The sequence below is a fragment of the Calypte anna genome, chromosome Z (assembly GCF_003957555.1).
Source record: "Calypte anna isolate BGI_N300 chromosome Z, bCalAnn1_v1.p, whole genome shotgun sequence".
Classification (NCBI taxonomy): domain Eukaryota; kingdom Metazoa; phylum Chordata; class Aves; order Apodiformes; family Trochilidae; genus Calypte; species Calypte anna.
In genome coordinates this window covers 45,264,013-45,282,112 of record NC_044274.1, presented here as the reverse complement: position 1 = coordinate 45,282,112, position 18,100 = coordinate 45,264,013, and the positions used below count along the sequence as shown (strand labels likewise).

Sequence of the window (18,100 nt, the reverse complement as noted above, 5' to 3'; positions counted from 1 at the left end):
TTGTTAAAGGTAAGAAACTACATAGCAAATGCACTACCTGGACTACAAAAGTAAAACAGTTAGATGAGTATTTACTGTCTGATATCGTTGCCTCTGGGAAGTTAAAAAAACCCCAACCTAGCAATATCTTCTCTGAGGACATACATATACACAGCTCATATTTATGTATGTGTGTATATATACACGTGTGTATATGTAGATGTGTATATTTATATATATATAAAATTAGTCATAGAAAGGAATCATACAATCATTTAAGGGAAAGACCTTTACAATCATTGAATTCAACCAAAAACCTAACACTGCCAATTTGCCAATCCCATCACTAAGCCTTATGCACTAAACCCTATGGACCATATCTATATGTCTTTTAAATACTTTCAGAGATGCTGACTCCACCACTTCCCTGGACAGCCTGTTCTAAAGCTTGAGAACACTTTCAGTGGATAAATATTTCCTGATATTGCAATCAAAATCTCTACCACTGGTTGCTCCTGACAGCACACCAACACCCATCTCACTACAGCCTCCTATCAGGTAGCTGTAGAGAGTGATAAGGTCTTCTCCCTCAGCCTCCTTTTCTCTAGCCTAAATAACCCAGTTCTGTCAGCCATTTCTCACAGAATTTGTTCTCTAGACCCTTCATCAGCTTCACTGCCCTTCTCTGGACTCTCTCCAGCACCTAGATGTCTTTCTTGCAGTGCGTGGCCTAAAACTGAACATAGAATTTGAGGTGCAGTCTAACCAGTGCCAAATACAGCAGGACAATCACTTCCTCTCCCTGCATATGAATATTCAAGGTACTTTCTTATGTCCTGTTTGATACAACAGAATTTATTAAGTCACAAGAAGTAACTATTTAAAAAACAGTAATGAAAAATGTAAAATTAAAAAAGAAAGCAAAATAAATTCATATATGCTATTTTTAATTATTTAATTTTTTCTGGTAACGCTGAAATACAAAGAACTCAATGCTAAGTAGCTATGGATAGCTTTTTCTTCTTCTCTCTAACACAAGGACTACCCAAACACTCTGCTAATATTAAATTCCTGAACACCTCAGGGAACAGAGTGCTTTTCAGTGTACTTCAGAAACAGACAATGAAGTACAGAAGGCTTTATGGGAGTGATCTGTAAAGAAAGCTTCCATCCAAAACCTGAAAGTGACTGCCACTTTACTCGTTCAAAAGCATAAAAAGTGTGTTCTTCATGTCTTGTACATCACTACACAATAGATAAAATCAGATCTGTGAATCTTAAAACAGCTCAATTACTACCAGACTACAAAATATTATCTGCCACCCTTCAATATAGAATCCTCACTTCAGATTTTAACTGCCTAATCTGACTTTCAAAATATAACTCTTCCTTGTTTCATAAAATATTTTTTCGGATGGCCAAAGCTAGAGATTTTTCTAAAGCCAAGATGAGATGCTATGCTCAAACTTGTAAAATGTATTATAACTACTAGAGGAAATTAAGCTCAGCTGGTACAATTCATTGATAAATCACTTTTTGAATCAGACAGTGCTTATTAAATATCTTTTATAATTTTAGATACACTGGCATTCAAAAAAATAATAATCTGATTTAATTATAAGGAACCTGAACTTTATCTGGGTTATAAGTGATGACTTCTATGGTCTCTTTATGGTTCCTCTCATTTTTCACTTATGAAACTTACTCAATGTCCTGTAGTCTCAGACTGCAATCATAATTTTTCCAAGGTCACACAGTTGTTTTACGCTTTTCAGCACACAAGAAGTGCTAATACAATAGATTAGAACAAACTGCTTTGTTAGGAGGGGTAGACAAATCTCCAGAGCTAGACAGAGCTCAATAAAAAAGAGATTAATATGTAATCTTCACTGTATATTTAAATAATGTGTTTAGTCAGGGAAGCTCTATCTTGCTTCAGCCTCTTCTTCACTGTTACATCTCATCTTCGCTAGCACATCTGCTTCCCTTCTCCACATGGGATCTTGTATTTCGCACTTAAGACAATTAATAAGGCCAGTACATGTACAACAATGTAGTACTCACTCTGCTTTTAATTCCCATTACTTTATGAAGTACATATTTCAAACACAGGGTACAGACAAAGGAAGCAACCTGTATCACTTGGTCCCAATTTCCTTAGCATTTAGGGCACTTGGATGTTGTTCTTTTGAAGATCTACAGTGTTGACTGCTTTCCATCTCTAAGTTTGTCCTGAGTTTGTCCTCTGTTGCAGAGATTTTACATTCAAATATTATCAGTATCTGTGGTCCAACACAAAAGTTGGTATACTGCAATGAATCCTCAGTAAAAAAGAACCAGGCACCAGCATATACTAGAAATTGTTATTCTTCGCTCAAAGACTCTATTACAATTAGGAGCCCATATTTATCTTCCATTCTTCCTAAACAGTTTAATGAGCGCAATGCATGACATAAAAATGAGGCCAGTAGAGAACCGTAATATTTAGGAGATTTCTATTTAGTTGCTTTATTGAAGGTGACTCTCACATCTGCTGGTAGCTTCCTACTCTGCCCCAGGCAGAATAAATGAGGGCAGAACATGAGGCAGAGACTTATCAGTTTGTTTAAGGTTGCTTCAGCCCTTAAAAGATCTGCTGAGGAAGCACTCTGTGAAAAGTTTTTATCAATATGAAGCCATCTTACATAAGGACAACAATATCTGAGCAGAGGGCTGAGCACTGACAATCCTGAAGTCTGCTGAAGTATAAAGATAGATATGAAAAGAATAAGAATATAAGGTGAGATACGTGGCTTGAGCCATCCATGAAGATAACTGATATTTTACTTGATGGGAACATTTTCTACCAGAATTTAATGTTATTTCTGTAGCTACCTCAATTAAATTCTTTATTGTATAGTTCTACATTATACTAGATATACATATTTAAAATTCAGATTCTAAAGAAGTGAAAATACAATGGCAAAATACTGCAAGAGTTCTGCAATCAAAATCAAACTGAGATTGAAAAAGAAATAAATTTGATCTTAATTATTTCTTGCATTTGAATTTGTAACAGAAGAATGCATATATGCAACAGATAACATTGCATCAGAGATGGAAAGCAGTTAACCCTGTACATCTTCAAAGGGAATTAATGCTAGAAGCTAATTAGCCTTAGTCAAATAAAATGTGTTTAACTTTTTCAGAGGTGGCTATTCATTACCTGTGGCCAGCTAGACTTAGGTGCATTTGTGTGTAGATTTTGCCTGTGACATTGATCACACATGAATGAATAGACCTCAGATAAGCCTCTGGCCTCATTCATGTTTCATATATGTGAATTCCATATAAATATATGGGATTGTTGCCAAATGCCATTACTTTTACATACATTTCTTACTGTATTTTATATGAGGAATTCAGTAAAATTTCTGAACTGATTTAAGATTTAACACACTGACTTTTATTTACGCTATATTTCTTACAAATATCAAGAAATCCCATTAGGTAATACTAGACATTCAAATATTTTGTTTATATTTAATTTATCAAGTTATATTCTGATCTTTTAAGATTTGCATCTCTCTTAGTTTCTCTCAAAACTCAGATTCCATTACAACTGAGATTGAACCAGGAAGATTAGATAACTGCAGCAAAGCTGGAGAGTCTTTGGGACTGGCCATTTATGTCCCAAAGTTTACACTGCAGATCAGTGTTTTCAGCAAATATTTCTGACAATCTAACCAAAGTATTTCCAATTAACTTCTTGGGACAATCAGTTGCCTAACCCTTTCTGATACTACCCAGATATCTGAGATTGTGGTAAAAAAATATATGCAGAAGTAATTTCACTTGGCCAACAGGAACTAATTGCTCAGAGAGGACTGTGGTTGGTTTTTCGTGTTGTTTTTTTTCTTTTTCCAATTTTTTTATTGTGCCACTGTTTGCATGTTTGTCAAGAAACCACCCAATAACAATATGCACATACTTCCTACAGCTGCAAGTAAAACAGTCTTTTAAGTAATAGAAACTGGATGAGTTAGCATCAAATACATTTGCTGCCTGCTTTTGACTGTTCCCTGCTTAGTACCTATTGGTGACAATTGCAAAAGATATATAAAGGGTTTTAGTTTGTTATCAGAAATAATTTTCATTTTCTGGTCAATGAATATCTTATTTCTTCCATCATTAATTCTACAATGTGGTCTCAATTATAACAGTAGAAGTGGGAAACAACCCATCCTAACCCAAATATTTCTGAATTAATAAATCAGCTCTTTATCAATCTGTTATACAAATTAATGCACTGCAACTTGCAAGATGATTAAAATGACCCTTTGTTATGGGAATCAGCAGGACCTACAGAATTTAATTGCCAAACAGTTCAATGTCATTTGGCACCCATCCTTTAATCTGTTAATGTTGCTGAATGTGACTGCCATCTTTGGATGTTAAAAGTGAGTGGTACAACAAAATAATTTTTCCATTACTGTATGTCTTTCTGTCAGAGTTTAACCATTTAACATCATTTGATGTCACCTAGGACTATGATCATGAGCTGACGGCATTTACATTCCAAGTTCTTTTAAGAGGTTAGTAGATCAAAGCAAGTTATCACTGCAATTAAATCAAATGGGATAAGCACATGAATGAAACTGGTAAAGAAGAAATGTAGGCTTCAATCAGTCAGTCAGCAGTAATTAAAAACAGGCCTTCTTTTAAGCAGTTGGCTTTAACCTTCTGATTAAGAACTGTCCTGTTGCTGTAAAGACTCTGCCTTTTGTGCTCAGAAAACAAATTAAGGACTGAAAGATGTCTGTATTTTGAAAATTTTCTACAGCACTGTTTGCTTGGTGATCTTTATTTTCCTTGCATTTTGATGCAAACATTGAAATTGATATTCAGTTGTCAATGGGAGGAGGGAAAAAAACTGCTGTGATGATCATAACTTCCTAGAGACTGTCCTATGAAGAAGTATAAGGTGAAGCATCTCTGTAACACATAAACTCTTGAATTCAACAAAAACAAATTAGAAAAATGTAAAATTATACAGGATCTAGTCAAAAGATTATTAAAACAGGAGAAAAGAAACTGATTTTGATTGGTGTTCTTTGAATTGCAGAGATATTACATGTAAAATTTACCATGGTATCTGCATGAGATCTAAAATCCTAGCCAGACACAATAAGAACACCACCATGTGTCTTTTGTACAAGGCTTTCACATGGCACTCTTGAAAGAGTTTTACAATAAAAATATCAGTGTTATTCCAAATCCACAGATTGAAAGAAGATGGACAAGTTTGCATAAGTAATGCTCTCTTCCAGTAATAAAGAAATCAGAACTGAACGCTGACTATACTTATACCTAGAATCATTATCATATTAATAACATAAAGAATTGGTTGCTAGCATTATTAGGCTTATTCCTAAAATGAAAATACTCCCACCCTTTAGGCTGATGTAATTTATAGAGCTGATTGATGACAATATGTTGTTCCTTCATACTTTAATTAATTTATTCATTTGTTTACTCTGTGACCCTACGAGGAGAAGCTGAGGGAGCTGGAGCTGTTCAGCCTAAAGAAGAGGCAGCTCAGGGGAGACCTCATCACTCTCTACAACTACCTGAAAGGAGGTTGTAGCCAGGTGGGGGTTGGTCTCTTTTCCCAGATGACTTTCAACAAGACAAGAGGGCATGGTCTTAAGTTGTGCCAGGGGATCAGGCATTGGAACGGTCTGCCCACTGAAGCAGTGGATTCTCCATCCCTGGAGATATTTACAAAGAGACTGGATGTGGCACTCAGTGTCATGGTCTGGTAACTGCAGCAGTAGTGGATCAAGGGTTGGACTTGATGATCTCTGAGGTCCCTTCCAACCCAGCCAATTCTATGATTCTATGATACTCCTGACTTCCTACTCCATTTATTTATTTATGTCAATAGAATGGAGACCACTGTAAAATCTCTCTCATTGGAAGTATTGTAGTATGTGAGAATCAGGTGAAAACACCACAAGAAGGTCAAATGTTAAATTGCAGTATAAACTGCAATTTAACATTTGTTACAGGCTTAGTAAACACACCACTAATGAACCAGACCTTTATTAGAGTTCATATCATTGGTGATTAAGCTTTTGCTGACAATTAATTTCACCCTCTGCACCTTTGTGTTACCCTTTGAATAGGAAAAGGATAAAATATTAATGCCAACAAAGATAATTTTGTGTGCATTATTGCAACCTAATGTCTTTATTGTCTTTTAATTTAAGTCATTTGAACTGGTGTTACAGCCCCCACAGGCTAATTCAAATATAATTATAAAATATCCTGACAGCTAAAACTTCTAAAACTGGTGAGTTAATCACATATGAATAATAAGATTATTTCATTAATAAAGGAGAAGATGATAACAAAAACAAACAGTACCTCGTCTAGTTCCATTTCATCTGGACTCTCCCATGGTTTGATAAACTTTCCACTAGATCTCTTCAAAGGCACAATAACTATGTAATAACCCCTATACAAAAAAAAAAAAAAAAAGTTGGGTAAAATTGAAGTTGAAGAAAAAGGAATAGGTAAATCTATGGAGTAGGCATGTGTTAAGAAGAATGTAAAGAGAACAGAGGTATTCTGAAAACAATCTTTTGCACATTATTATGCCATGGCAGTCTTCCAAAGATTCACACTCTTGAAACCACATCCACTGTAAAACATTTGACCAAAAATGGCAGTAATAACCTGCCTTTTCATGTAAACACATAAATATGCATAAGAAACTTTAATTACAGTGTTCTAAAAATCCTAAATATTTGACTGCAGTTTATTATTTCCTTTGAAATACAAGAGCTGTGGGATATTTGTGCCCTACCACCAGCATACTGTGAAAAAAACCCAAGTCCCTAAATTGAAACATACTACCATGTATTTAAAAATCAATTATCACCCCATCTTCACCCATTATCATGTGTAATCTAAATAGCAGGTTAACATAATGTATTTGTTGATGCCAATACTATTATAAACAGAAAACTAAGAAGACATAGCACACATTCCACCCACACACTCTTTACTTTCAAGTATCAATCACCATCATCTTTATCTACTTAAGCATTCTGTTCACAGTCATAGACAAGAGAGCTTGGTGTAATCTCTCCTTACAGCTAGGATTTGCAAATCATATGTATCAGTTTTCCTCAGAAACATTTTCCTGAAAATACCTTCCTCTTCATTTCAAACCTGCCTTCTTCTCACCCCTGCTCCTAGAGACAAAAAAATTATACTTTCTAATTTAATAGAGATATGGCAATTTCCTTGTTTCCTTCACAAATCTTGTATACATGCTTGCATATGTATCAGACAAATCCAGAATTTCCCATTAGTGTGAGAAAAGAAGCAGTAGAATCACAACAGCAGGACATTCAGGAGGGTATAATATACATCTTGATAAACACACTTGTCAAAAAGTGAAGCACTTTCCATCTCAGAGAAGAGGGAAGGAAACTGGTTTCCTTTGTTTCTAGTAACAGCAGAGCTTATTAAGGTGGTGTTTGGTCTCCATTATAGAAGTTAATTTTAGTGGACCATCTTCAGGTCTACCATTTTTAAAGCCTATTCAGCCTTCTTCAGCATTGACTATTCATTTTACTCATGCAGAGCATCTGAAAAACCTAATTAATGCAAGAAAATCTACAGAGGAAGAACTGCCTTACAAGTGAGCAAAAACCATCTCCATCTAAACCTACTCTATAAACTGTCTTTCCATTCCACTGGATACTATTGGTCCATTTTTATGCTGTCTTCTTAACTAAAGCTCCTTCCCATAAAAATATATAACAAAACTTTAGATTTTTAGTTGCTATAGAAAATGCTTGTATCTATTAATTCTTGTGTTAAGAAATTTCCCTTTGGTAATGCTAAGGTCTAACAGGAGGTGATGGAAAAAAACAAGTGCTGGTCGCAGATTTTTAACTGCTGCTCACTTTTTTTATTCCAGTATATATATAAAACCTGCAGCATGCATTCTTATAACAACATTGTGGTAATTTATCTTTCACACTGACAATCTTGTCCAAAAGTAGCAAGGCCGTTTGACTAGATTTTAAATTGGAGTATGTATTTTAAAAATGAATTAATAAATGCTAATGAATGCTGATTTATCTGTATATCTAATAACTACAACCAACATTAATTTTCTTGAAGCAGGACAAAAAGCAATTCAAAATTGGCCCCTGTATGTCTTCTAGACGCTGAATATATATTTGCTGGATGAACTGCACAGCAGTCTCTACTTATCCTGGTTTTGGCTTTTTTCCTTCTCTCTCTTTTTTTTTTTTTTTTTTTTTTTTTTTTTTTTTAAGATAACAGGTTGTTCATGTTTTTTTTTTCAATCAAGTAATATCAAGAATGTAAATGTGACTTTCATACTTTTTCACACTTTCTTCATGCATGCCTCCCACTCATAACTTTGATCATCTACTAAGACTTTCAGCGATCATCTACTAAGACATAGTGTTTCAAAGCTGAAAGCAGAAGTACATCAACAGTAAGCAGAAAAATGAAACTGTTCATATAAATATACAGTGCTGCATATTGCAAAGGAAAACAAAGTTCTGTTCTTTCTAGCTAATGCCAGAAATGCAGCATCTGTTCCAAAACATGTTTTATTATTTGCTTTATTATTTCCTTGTTTGTTTTGAGATTTGAGATACTTTTTCTTTGTGTTTTTTGTTTTGTTTGTGTTTTTGGTTTTTTTTTTGTTTGTTTGTTTGTTTTTTTGTTTTATTTATCTGGGGTTATTTTGGTTTTTTGGGGTTTTTTTGTTGGTTGGTGTTTTTTTTGTGTGCTTGTTTGGTTTTTTTATCCCTGGAGAAAGGAGAAAGTGTTATAGAGGATTTGCTTGGATAGTACTTGAACTAATGAGTATTGCAAAGGTCATAGTCATCTGCGAAACTGTTTTTACCAAAGACTTTGCAATGATTGAACAGACTCTGAGAAACATGAACTGTCTTTTACACATAACAGTTGCTTTCAATTACTTCAACATAGAGCAGGAAAATGAATAAATGGCTAACTTGAGTTGATGTACGCAAATACCATCCATTTTACCTAGCATAAGATGAGCTCTGCTCCAATTTCTATGCCATATCAGCATGAAACATAGAAATAATAATTATTTCTACCATCTCTAATAAATTAAAAATGCTCGTATAACATTACCCTTATTCCCACTAGTATTTATCTATAATCCAGAAAAGCAAGCCATCAAGTATTTCACCTTCTGTGTAATTTGTATTACTGAAAGATTCTCAGTGTATAGTACTTCACCACAAGATAGAGAAAATCATGAGCATAAAATGTACTCATAGAGGAACAGCAAGTGTAAAAATCTCAATGTAACTATTACACAAAATTGTTCTTCCCATACAAAGTATATAGCTACAGTAATCTCGTTTATTCCAGCAAGTTTCAGGTAAGCTTTTTCTTTTCAGTACGTAGTTGGCTTGGCATGCCCACTTCCAAGGGTCAAGTCAATCTTTTTGGTTTTCTATCTCAAGCCTTTTCACATATTTTTAGGAAAGAGATACAGAAAACAGAGCTATATTATTTGCAAAACTGGCAGTTGGACTTTACAGGTTTAACGTACCTTTTCTGATGTCACTTAGACTCATTCTTTTGCACTACATAAAAGGAAGGGCACTGGATCTTTTTCCCCTGCTATCTTCTACTATTGTTTGACCAGTTAACCAGCACTTTTTTCTCTCTCAGTGTAATGCCTCATAAATCTTTTTGACTCATTCCATCTTCAGTCTTCCTTAGCTACATTTGTTACTGACCACATCTTACTCAATCTAATGATAATGGTTACATTTTTCAGTTTTTCATCCTTTTAATGTCTCAAACTCATTTCTTTCTTGACCTCACCTGCCTCAAAATTCTCAGTCAGTAATGAAAAAAGGGAGAAGCTTTCTACAAAGCCATCAGTAAAAATCCACCAGGGAGAGGACAAGTTGAATTCCCAACAATAGTTAATGACTTGCTCATTTTCCTCCCCATTTCCTTTACATTACACATGGGAACCTTATAGACCAACAAGAATCACTATAAGAGCAATAACACTTATTGATTGTACTACGCTTCACATTTTCTTGGCAAATCTCTATTGTCTAGCCTTTCTAATTCCTGCTGAACATGTGCGGTTAGCTCTTTAATACTATTTTTTCTGTTTAAATCTACAGAGCCTACAATGATTGTGCAGTCCAAATTCTTCACCACTTCAGGACTGACCAAAGAATGTTATTAAGAGCATTGTCCAACTTTCTTTTACACAATGGCAGGCTGTAATTTGTTCCAGCATTTACCACCCCTTCAGTAAAGAAGCGGCTTCTAATGTATAGTCTAAATCTTCCCTGACGCATCTTTACTCCATTCCCACACATCCTGTCCCTGGATCCCAGAGAGAAAAGTTCAGCAGCTTCCTCTCCACTTCCTTCTTTTCTCCAAATTAGACAAAGCTGGAGTTGCTAGATGCTCCCCATAGTAGATGATTTCCAGTCCTTTCACCAGTTTTGTCACCCTCTGCTGGACATACTCAAAGACCTTAACAACACAATGTGGCATTTGTTCTTGTTAAATCTCATGCCATTGTTGACTGCTTAATGGTCTGACATATGCAGATCCCTCTATAATGCCTCTTGTCCCTTGTAAGAGTCAACAGCACCTCCCAGTTTGGAATCACCAAAACTTAGTCCAGTGTTAGTCCAAATACTACTGCAGACTGCTGTACTCTCTGATGCTAGGAAGAGTAAAGCCCTAGTCTACAGGTATAGCCCTAGGTGTTATTAGCAGTAAGAACAAGCATCTTTCTGGAGATAAAAACAATGGCATGTTACAAACTCACTCACTTTATATTCTGATTTGAAGGTACTTCTGGAAGTTCCACAGTTATCATGCCATCTAAGTTGGTCTTTCCAATGAAGACGGGCTTAGTGCGAAGCACATCTGGTGCAGTCTTTGCTGTCACTCGGTGCTGAAGACCACCAGCACTGTTTCCTCTGTTTGTCAGCACAAATGAATAAGATGTCTCTGGCTTCAAGTTAGTGATCAGCTTTTGAGTAGCACGTCCATCAACCTCCACCACCATTTTCCCATCATCGTAAAGGATCTAGGATAATAAATTGAAAGTGGTTTTTGTTACTAAGAGAAGGTAAGTAATACTGACATCCTGAATTCAGGAATGAACCTAGCTATAAGATTAAGTGAAAGATACTGGACATTTTAGGCTGTAAGATAGTAATGAATTAACTACTGCAATTAAATGTCTTTGTTCCAAGGGGAAGAAAAGAACTGCATTAATTTAAAACAGAATAAGCACTTCTAAAATCCTATGTTGCTTATTCAAATTCAGTAGTTTTGCTTGAATTCAGCATTAATATCAAGGCACATATGTTGATAATGTTACCTTGACTTTTTATTTGAACTCCGTATTCAAAAGGAGTTTTGCAATGTTTAGTTTGTAAAATACAGCTTTTCACTCTCCCCTGCCTGAGATGACACAAATGACGAAGAATGATGTGGAAGAAATGCCAGGAATACTGCAGGTTTCACTGAGTCTCCTTATCTGGCTAACACTCTAGGCAATGGAGTAAAGATTTAGAATACAAAAATGTGGTGTTGCAAATGTGAGGAGACAAAAAGCAAAATGGTACTTAGCTACACTACAGACATGACTTAATACAGAAGACAATTACTCTTTCCTTTCACTATTTTTACTAAAATATAGTAGCAATAAACTACAAATTAGCAAGGTGCTCATACCATGCATGATAACCAGAATGAGCCTGACTTGGAAATACTGCCTCAGGAGTGGAAAGCTCATATTGGAAAATGGTTGAATTCTGGGTCAGTTTGCATTCATAAATATTGCAATAACAAAAAAAATACAACAACCCCAGACATGTTTGATAACCTACTTAGCTAGGTGACTGACATCATCTATTTTCTTCTGTTGTATAAATGGAAAATAACTTACTTTGAAAGGCAAGGCTGAATTGTAATTTTCCGGAATTTCCCAGGACAGCAGAACAGAAGTCTTCATTACTGCTTTAACATGAAAATTTTTTGCAAACACTGCTGGAAAAAAAAGAAACAATGTATATAAACAACATCTTGGAGCTTACATCATGTCGTATTTCCACTGCTACCTGAGAATATTTGCTTTCCACTTAGGTCAAAAAGCCTCAAAGATTCAATTTTCCTACCTGTTTGCTCATACTTAAATACCACATTTTAACTCATTCTCACTTTTATCTAGTGGCAGCTCAACATTTACATTTTCCTTACCTGGAAAAATTTTGAAGATGTTAGCCAGAGCTTGCTTGGCATGGGACAACTGAATTCTAAGGCATCCAAAACATATTAAGATTTTCATACTTTACCTTTTGTGTTTGATGAACCTATTTTTATGAATGAGCCAGTCAGTTTTATTTACAGCTTCAAAAACACTGATATCCAAAGACTTATACTCCTTTAAAGGTCAACGCCATAAGCAGACAAATCCTACCTTGATCCACGGGCAGTGTCCTGAACTGGACACTTGGACTATATGGACCAGGCCCTTTGCTTGTATGGGCACGTACTTTTACATCATATGTGGTATCTGGTTTTAAACCAGAAAGTGTCATAGTGGTATCAGCAGGAACAACAGGGACTTCAACTGGCTGGTAAGCAACATTGATATCTCTGTACAAGATGGTGTATTTGGTGATAATGCCATTTCTCTCTGCCAAGAGTGGCATCTGCCAAGTTAATTGGACTGATGTAGAAGTAGAGCTTTCCGAGTGGAGATTTTGGGGAAATCCACTGGGTACCTCTTCAGGAACAGAAATTTCTTTAACCATCTCCTCCCCAAAGCCCACTTTATTTTTAGCTGAGAGCCTGAAGATGTAAGAAGCTCCTTTGTGAATGTCTGTGGCTGTGAAGTGATCTTCCTTCTCTGTGAAATCCATGGTTGTAAACGTATCCACATCTTTGCGACCGAACTTCAGGCGATAACCCTGCAGCGGGCCAAAAGTGTCCACAGGAGGGTGCCACTGAATTAGAGCCGTGTTCATCTGTGTGTGGCTAATCACAAGCCGAGGTTTGCCTGGAACTGTAGCACAATGTTATTTAAAGATGATAAATACAAATGGATATTGCAAATACAATTCTTTAGGCTAGTTTTAGCAGGAAAAGGGATTAATTTTCTCCTCCCTTACTCTTAGTTCCACAAATTGCTGTCTTACAGAAGAAGTAATGTCTGCCTCCTGTACTATTGAGTCACAGAGTGTAATGAACTATGATAGTCCAGCCATTTATTGTGTATTGTCTTCTTCCCTCACCATTAGTTCTAAATACAGAAAACATTCAGAGGCACACAAGACTTAGGAACACAAGTCAGGTAGGAAAAATTCAAACATACATCTTATGAACAATTCTGTCTCACTTACAAATACTTGCTTGCAAAAAAAGAGTATTGTCATAAGTATTCATTAATTTAATCCAAGGCACATTTCTGCCATTCCTGTAAATGGAAAAATAATGGATGGTAACAACAATAATAGCAGTTGTAATACTAGTACTACTAGCAGTAATAATCATGTTAATAAAATGGAGAAAACACAATTTTCTAGATGTGTCTAACATAGCTTTGGCCATCGATGGTCAAAGTGTGGTAGAAGGTAGGCTAGACCTAACTTACCATCAACAGTCATAACTAGACATGATAGAACTTATCATTCCACTTCCCATATCCAAATCACCTCCAGCACTGGCTGTTTCAACTTGGGGCAGTAGCACAGTTCAGAATTTAATTTTCTGATTGTCCTGGCTTATTACAAATGATTTAGCTTCCAGGACAGTATTAGTGTATGTGAACTGTATTTATTCTGAAGAAGAATAAATTGGAAGCTCTTTTTAACCTGCACATCAGATACATTCCACTCCTCAGCTGGGACATAATGGTCCAAACTGACAATTTTTCTTTCACAGAAGTTCAGACTGCAAGTGAGGTGAGGACATTCAGTATATGGGATTGAATTAATGCCAAAAGAGAGGGAAATCCCGATATAAACTGATGTGGTATAAATTTTGGGAGCCCCAATATCAATTGCTCTCATTTGCTGTTTCTATTTGATTTCAATATTTGTTTTAATTTATTACTTTTTTCATAGTTATTTATGTTCATTCATGTTTCATTTGTATTTTCATTAACATTTTTATTTAAAACTATTCTGTTTCTGTTACAGTTCCTTATTTGATAACAAAGCATATCCGTAACTATTTAGAAATGTGGTGCTCAGTGTACCAGTGCCTGACAGGTCAAAAGACTAGAATTGTTTGGGGACTAGTAGTGCCATGATAACATAGAGTTCCACAAAGACTAATTAGTTCCATCTGCATTCAAAGTCTTCCCATGTGAATACAACTTCTGCACTGTGAGCTTTGGTTCCTGTATTTAAACACTTCAATGGAATTTTTTACTTATCTTCAGTTCTCAGGCACTCAACAAATCAGATTCTTATTGTAAGAAGTTCTGACTACCATTCCTTAATGATTAGGAATAATGAGGGAGGAATGGCATGACTTGAAGAAAATTCCACATTTAATAAGCTCTTATTATATTTATCATAAGTTTTGATATTGCTTCTAATTTTACTAATACCCTTCCTTTAAAATGTCTAGTTCATTGCCTAGTATTCTTCCCAGAATTTTAAGTTTTTCCTACGCTTTTTGCTGCACTAACTTTCCCTTATTGATTATTACGAGCTTTTATGGAACAAAGAAAAGGCTGTGTAGGCCTTTGCAGAACTTATTTTTCCCTACATTATAACTATTACTGAAACAAATGGAGCATATGAAATAGGAGTCCACACAAATTGAATAATAACTCTTCCAGCTTTCTAGAGAAGAGACTGAAGAACAGTGTTATAAAGTTATTCTTGTGGTAATTTTTTTTTCCTTGCAGCTGACCTCACATTTAGAATTATTTTTTAACCTTTGTGGTAGCTATACAGAAAAAAATAAATTACTACTTGCTCTTGATAAGAAAAAGGGAACCAGTAAGGCTTATTTATCCAATAAGACACCATGTGATAAAACTAGTAAATAATATCAGTCACTTTTATATATATATATTATGGAACCTATCTGATTTTCTGAAGTGTATGAATTTCCTGTTTGTTAACACACAACCACTGATAGAGAAAGAAAACATCTGTCTCTTACTTTGTGTTTCCAGATAGCTTTCAGTGAACATTTTCTATTAACATGATTATTTGTGAATACTGAAGTGTTGTGGGACAAAGGGCAGGATTGTGTGCAGTCCTATATACCATAAAGTCATGGAATTGCTCTGCCCAGAAACTTCTTTTGATAACAATATCTGAATTTGCCATAAGCCCAAATGATGTGAAATTGACCATGAAAAAATACATCCTTTGATCTAGTGAAGTTCACCTCTGTTGTTATACAACAAGATGTCCTTCATACACCCCTTTGCAATAGTCATTTCAACAAACAGTTGTAATGGAAGGGCATTACTAGTAGAAGCTCATGCAAGCTGCCTTTGCCAAATTACCCCTACTAATTTGTTTGTGTTAGCTGCTATGCAGTACACCACTGTCTTGATATAATTGTTCTACTCTTATCTGAAATCTGTATTTCAAGTGTGCTGTCCAACACATAGAATAGATTCCAAATAATGAGCAAGCTGCTGTCTATGAGATTTTTCAATTACTACAACCCAGAAAGCACAGGTCCCATTACATTCTCCATAAAAACTGTATGGCTTCACTGAGCAGTAAGTCCGAATTTTTATCCAGGTCTTATTATTCATGTATTTTTCAACTTTTGCCCCAAGTCATTTTAAATTTTCAAATACTAATACTTGGAAACATTTAGCACATTTTTTTCTTCCATCTGATTTCAAAAATCAGAGAGAAAACTGAATATAAGTAAAGAACACGCTCTCGAGTGAAAATATTAACCTTATTCAATGACTTTCCTAAAACTGTAGTTACGGTACTGAAGGCTTGCTTGCATTTGGTGTATCTTTCACATCTAAAACTGATGCTTTTTTATCACTAACTGGACTTAGTTGAATAGTTATTTATCATCTGACTAACTTATGAATAGTCAGCTTATCCAGTAAACACTTAGACCTTTATTGTCTTGTCACATTTCTTGTGGGTATAATCTCACACATTCTAAAACAACTGCACCTGACTTAAACGTTTGAAAATTACACTAGAAAGCCAGACACTTTATTTGCTTTATTGTAGTATTTTAATAATTTTTTTTTAGGGAAAAAAAAAATCAAGTGGAAACTCTCATAGAATTAGAGGGTGCATTTCAAGCCTGCAAGTCTCTGGCGTCAACGAAGCAATCCCTCACCTGCCTGATGTAGTCTCATGGAAACACAGTATGCTGGAAATTCTTGGCACTGACTTTATTTGTCAACTTTTAAAAAAACCTACATTGCAATCTTCCTTGCAAAAAGAGCTCAACCACAGCAAGATATAACAGTAAGTTAAGAGGACTTCATGAAACCTGGAATGTATGATGGAGCAAAATGTTAACTAGTTGTTATCCCAGAGACTAGGAACAAACATTACTTGTCCAAGCAAACAGCAAGGACAGTGGATATTAATTACATTTCAGGCATGCCTCTGATTCTCAGTTAGTCTCTTAAAGTTTTATGGAACATGGAATTTGTTAGTCTTCCTAAAGTAGAAGCACCAGATATCCTGGAAGAGTGGAATATGAATTGGCAATAAGGGCTAAGCGCACAGTAGCCTTAGGTTTTGCAAGTCGATCTCCAGAGCCTATGTTTAGGTCTAGAAACAAAACAAATCATAATCTACAGAATTGTGATTATTTAAAAAGGTAACTTTAGATATCATAATGGATCAGTGTCTTTCTTTGTAAATCTAACTTTTTAAATCAAGGTCAAATGCAAACAAAAAAAAATATATACCAGACCATGAAACTTCAGGAAAGAAGATGGAGGTAAATTTTGGCATCAGTCAAGAGTAATATCTATAAGGTACTCTAAAACCTGAAATAAAACTGTATTATATTGAGAGCCACCAAGACTGAGATCTTTTCAAGAAAGCTGACAAAACAAGGATATAGATGTTTCTGACATTAGCACAGGTTGTGCTTTATATCCAGTGATTGTTTTAAAAATTGAGTCAATGGGCATAGACACATATACAAAGATGTCTTTTGGACCTTATGCATTAGCATAAACAATACACCACTATTGTACTGGTGCTACAGAGGTTTCCATGAGATTGCAATGGAGTAGCCTTAAGGGCTACACTAAGAAAATCCAGAAAATGAACACCTATAGGTTGTGAACACCTACAGGTGAACACGAGACTAAGGTATGGTGGCACCATTTGGCTAAGCTGTGCCACAGTGAACCATTTAAATTTAAAAAAACCTTGTCCCTTATCCAAATGTGATTCAGCTCACTCTGTAAATTCTAACTGAAGCACCTGAACTGGTCACACAGTCAGATACCCACCATCTAATAGCACCTGTCATCAAATGTAGACTGAACAAAGTGGCATGGCATATTTTGCCCCAGTTTATGCCTCAGACAGCAACTGAAGCAGTATGGGTTTCAGAGCTCTACAGGCTCACCTTCCACTCTGTCTTCTAATTCTCTGCTTTAATAATCACATCCCTGTGAGATAAATTGGGATTGTCATATGGATAGGTCACTTCAGTGTTCTTACTGACAGGCAGCAGCACTGCTGCTCTCAAACAGATCAAGAAAGCCCTTCACAATTTTTTTCAAATATTCTTCTCAGCTATGAATTTCTATTTTTAACTCTTCAAGAAGACATCAATCAGAATGGAAGCCCTACTAGAGAGTATAAAGGTGAGTATTACACTTTGGCTGCATCTTGAACCGAGACAGGCACAAAGTGGGACCCTAGTTCTTCTTTTTATCTATATAAATGAAGGGCCAAATACTGAAAGAGAAAACCCCCTTTCCTATAAACATGTTTTACACAGCAGGACACTTCCAAATAGTAGGATTAAAATACTATCAGTTTGAATCAAAGAATTCATTCAGAGTTGAACAGGTATA

The 18,100-nt window shown here is 35.5% G+C and overlaps 1 protein-coding gene across 1 annotated transcript in view; it reads right to left on the bottom strand.

Moving 5' to 3' along the window:
- Positions 1–18,100, bottom strand: part of PTPRD (protein tyrosine phosphatase receptor type D) — a 262,399-nt gene that overhangs the window by 88,441 nt on the left and 155,858 nt on the right. The window contains exons 17-20 of the mRNA XM_030466839.1: positions 12,521–13,108; positions 11,990–12,090; positions 10,863–11,122; positions 6,388–6,478 (exon numbers count right to left, since the gene is read on the bottom strand). Of these exons, the coding sequence (XP_030322699.1) occupies positions 6,388–6,478; positions 10,863–11,122; positions 11,990–12,090; positions 12,521–13,108 (1,040 nt within the window). The remainder of the gene's footprint in view (positions 1–6,387; positions 6,479–10,862; positions 11,123–11,989; positions 12,091–12,520; positions 13,109–18,100) is intronic.